Below are 585 nucleotides of genomic sequence, written 5' to 3' on the forward strand. Positions count from 1 at the left end.
TGAAACAGAACATCTGTGTATTACGACCACACAGAATATAAAGTTTCATGCCGAGTGTGTGGAGTCATCTGAATGCCTGGGATACCCGATACACATCAGCCAAGTGCTGGGGCTGCTGCATTTAAATCTTATGCAGGCAATTGTTACAAATCAGAACAGTAAGACTTATTGTTAATTAAGGTTGGTGAAGACTGGCTGTTACTCAGTTCATTGGTTATTTGTTTCATAGGAATGTATGGCTTTGTATCAAAAGGAAACTTCTCTTCCACTCCCTCTAGATTAGAAAGGTTTTCCCTTGAACGGGCATCTGCTCTGGATAATCTCTTTCTTTTTCCTGGACTGTCTATGTGTTCTACATCGTTACTTGCAACACTGTTGCGTGTGTTTTCAGTTTCAATGGAGGTATCATCTGATACAGTATCCACTCTCTTGTTTTTGCTTTCTTCAGGATTGTTTTTATTCTTCATTACTTCAGGATTAGCTGCTGTAGATAGCATTGTGTTATTAAAAATTAAGTAACGCTGAAACGTGTACCTTTTTGTTGTGCTCCATAAGTACTCCACCTGAATAAGTTGAACTGTTTCC

General features: G+C 38.8%; 1 protein-coding gene across 1 annotated transcript; it reads right to left on the reverse strand.

Annotated features, from left to right (window-relative positions):
* Positions 1–64: 64 nt before the first annotated feature.
* LOC113475771 lies at positions 65–551 on the reverse strand. The gene is made up of 2 exons (XM_026840504.1): positions 535–551; positions 65–484 (listed from the first exon to the last, which is right to left on the reverse strand). The coding sequence occupies exon 2, from the start codon at positions 465–467 to the stop codon at positions 144–146; it is 324 nt and encodes a 107-aa protein (XP_026696305.1). The 5' UTR covers positions 468–484; positions 535–551; the 3' UTR covers positions 65–143.
* Positions 552–585: the final 34 nt, after the last annotated feature.

This window comes from Ciona intestinalis, chromosome 2 (assembly GCF_000224145.3).
Source record: "Ciona intestinalis chromosome 2, KH, whole genome shotgun sequence".
Classification (NCBI taxonomy): Eukaryota; Metazoa; Chordata; class Ascidiacea; order Phlebobranchia; family Cionidae; genus Ciona; species Ciona intestinalis.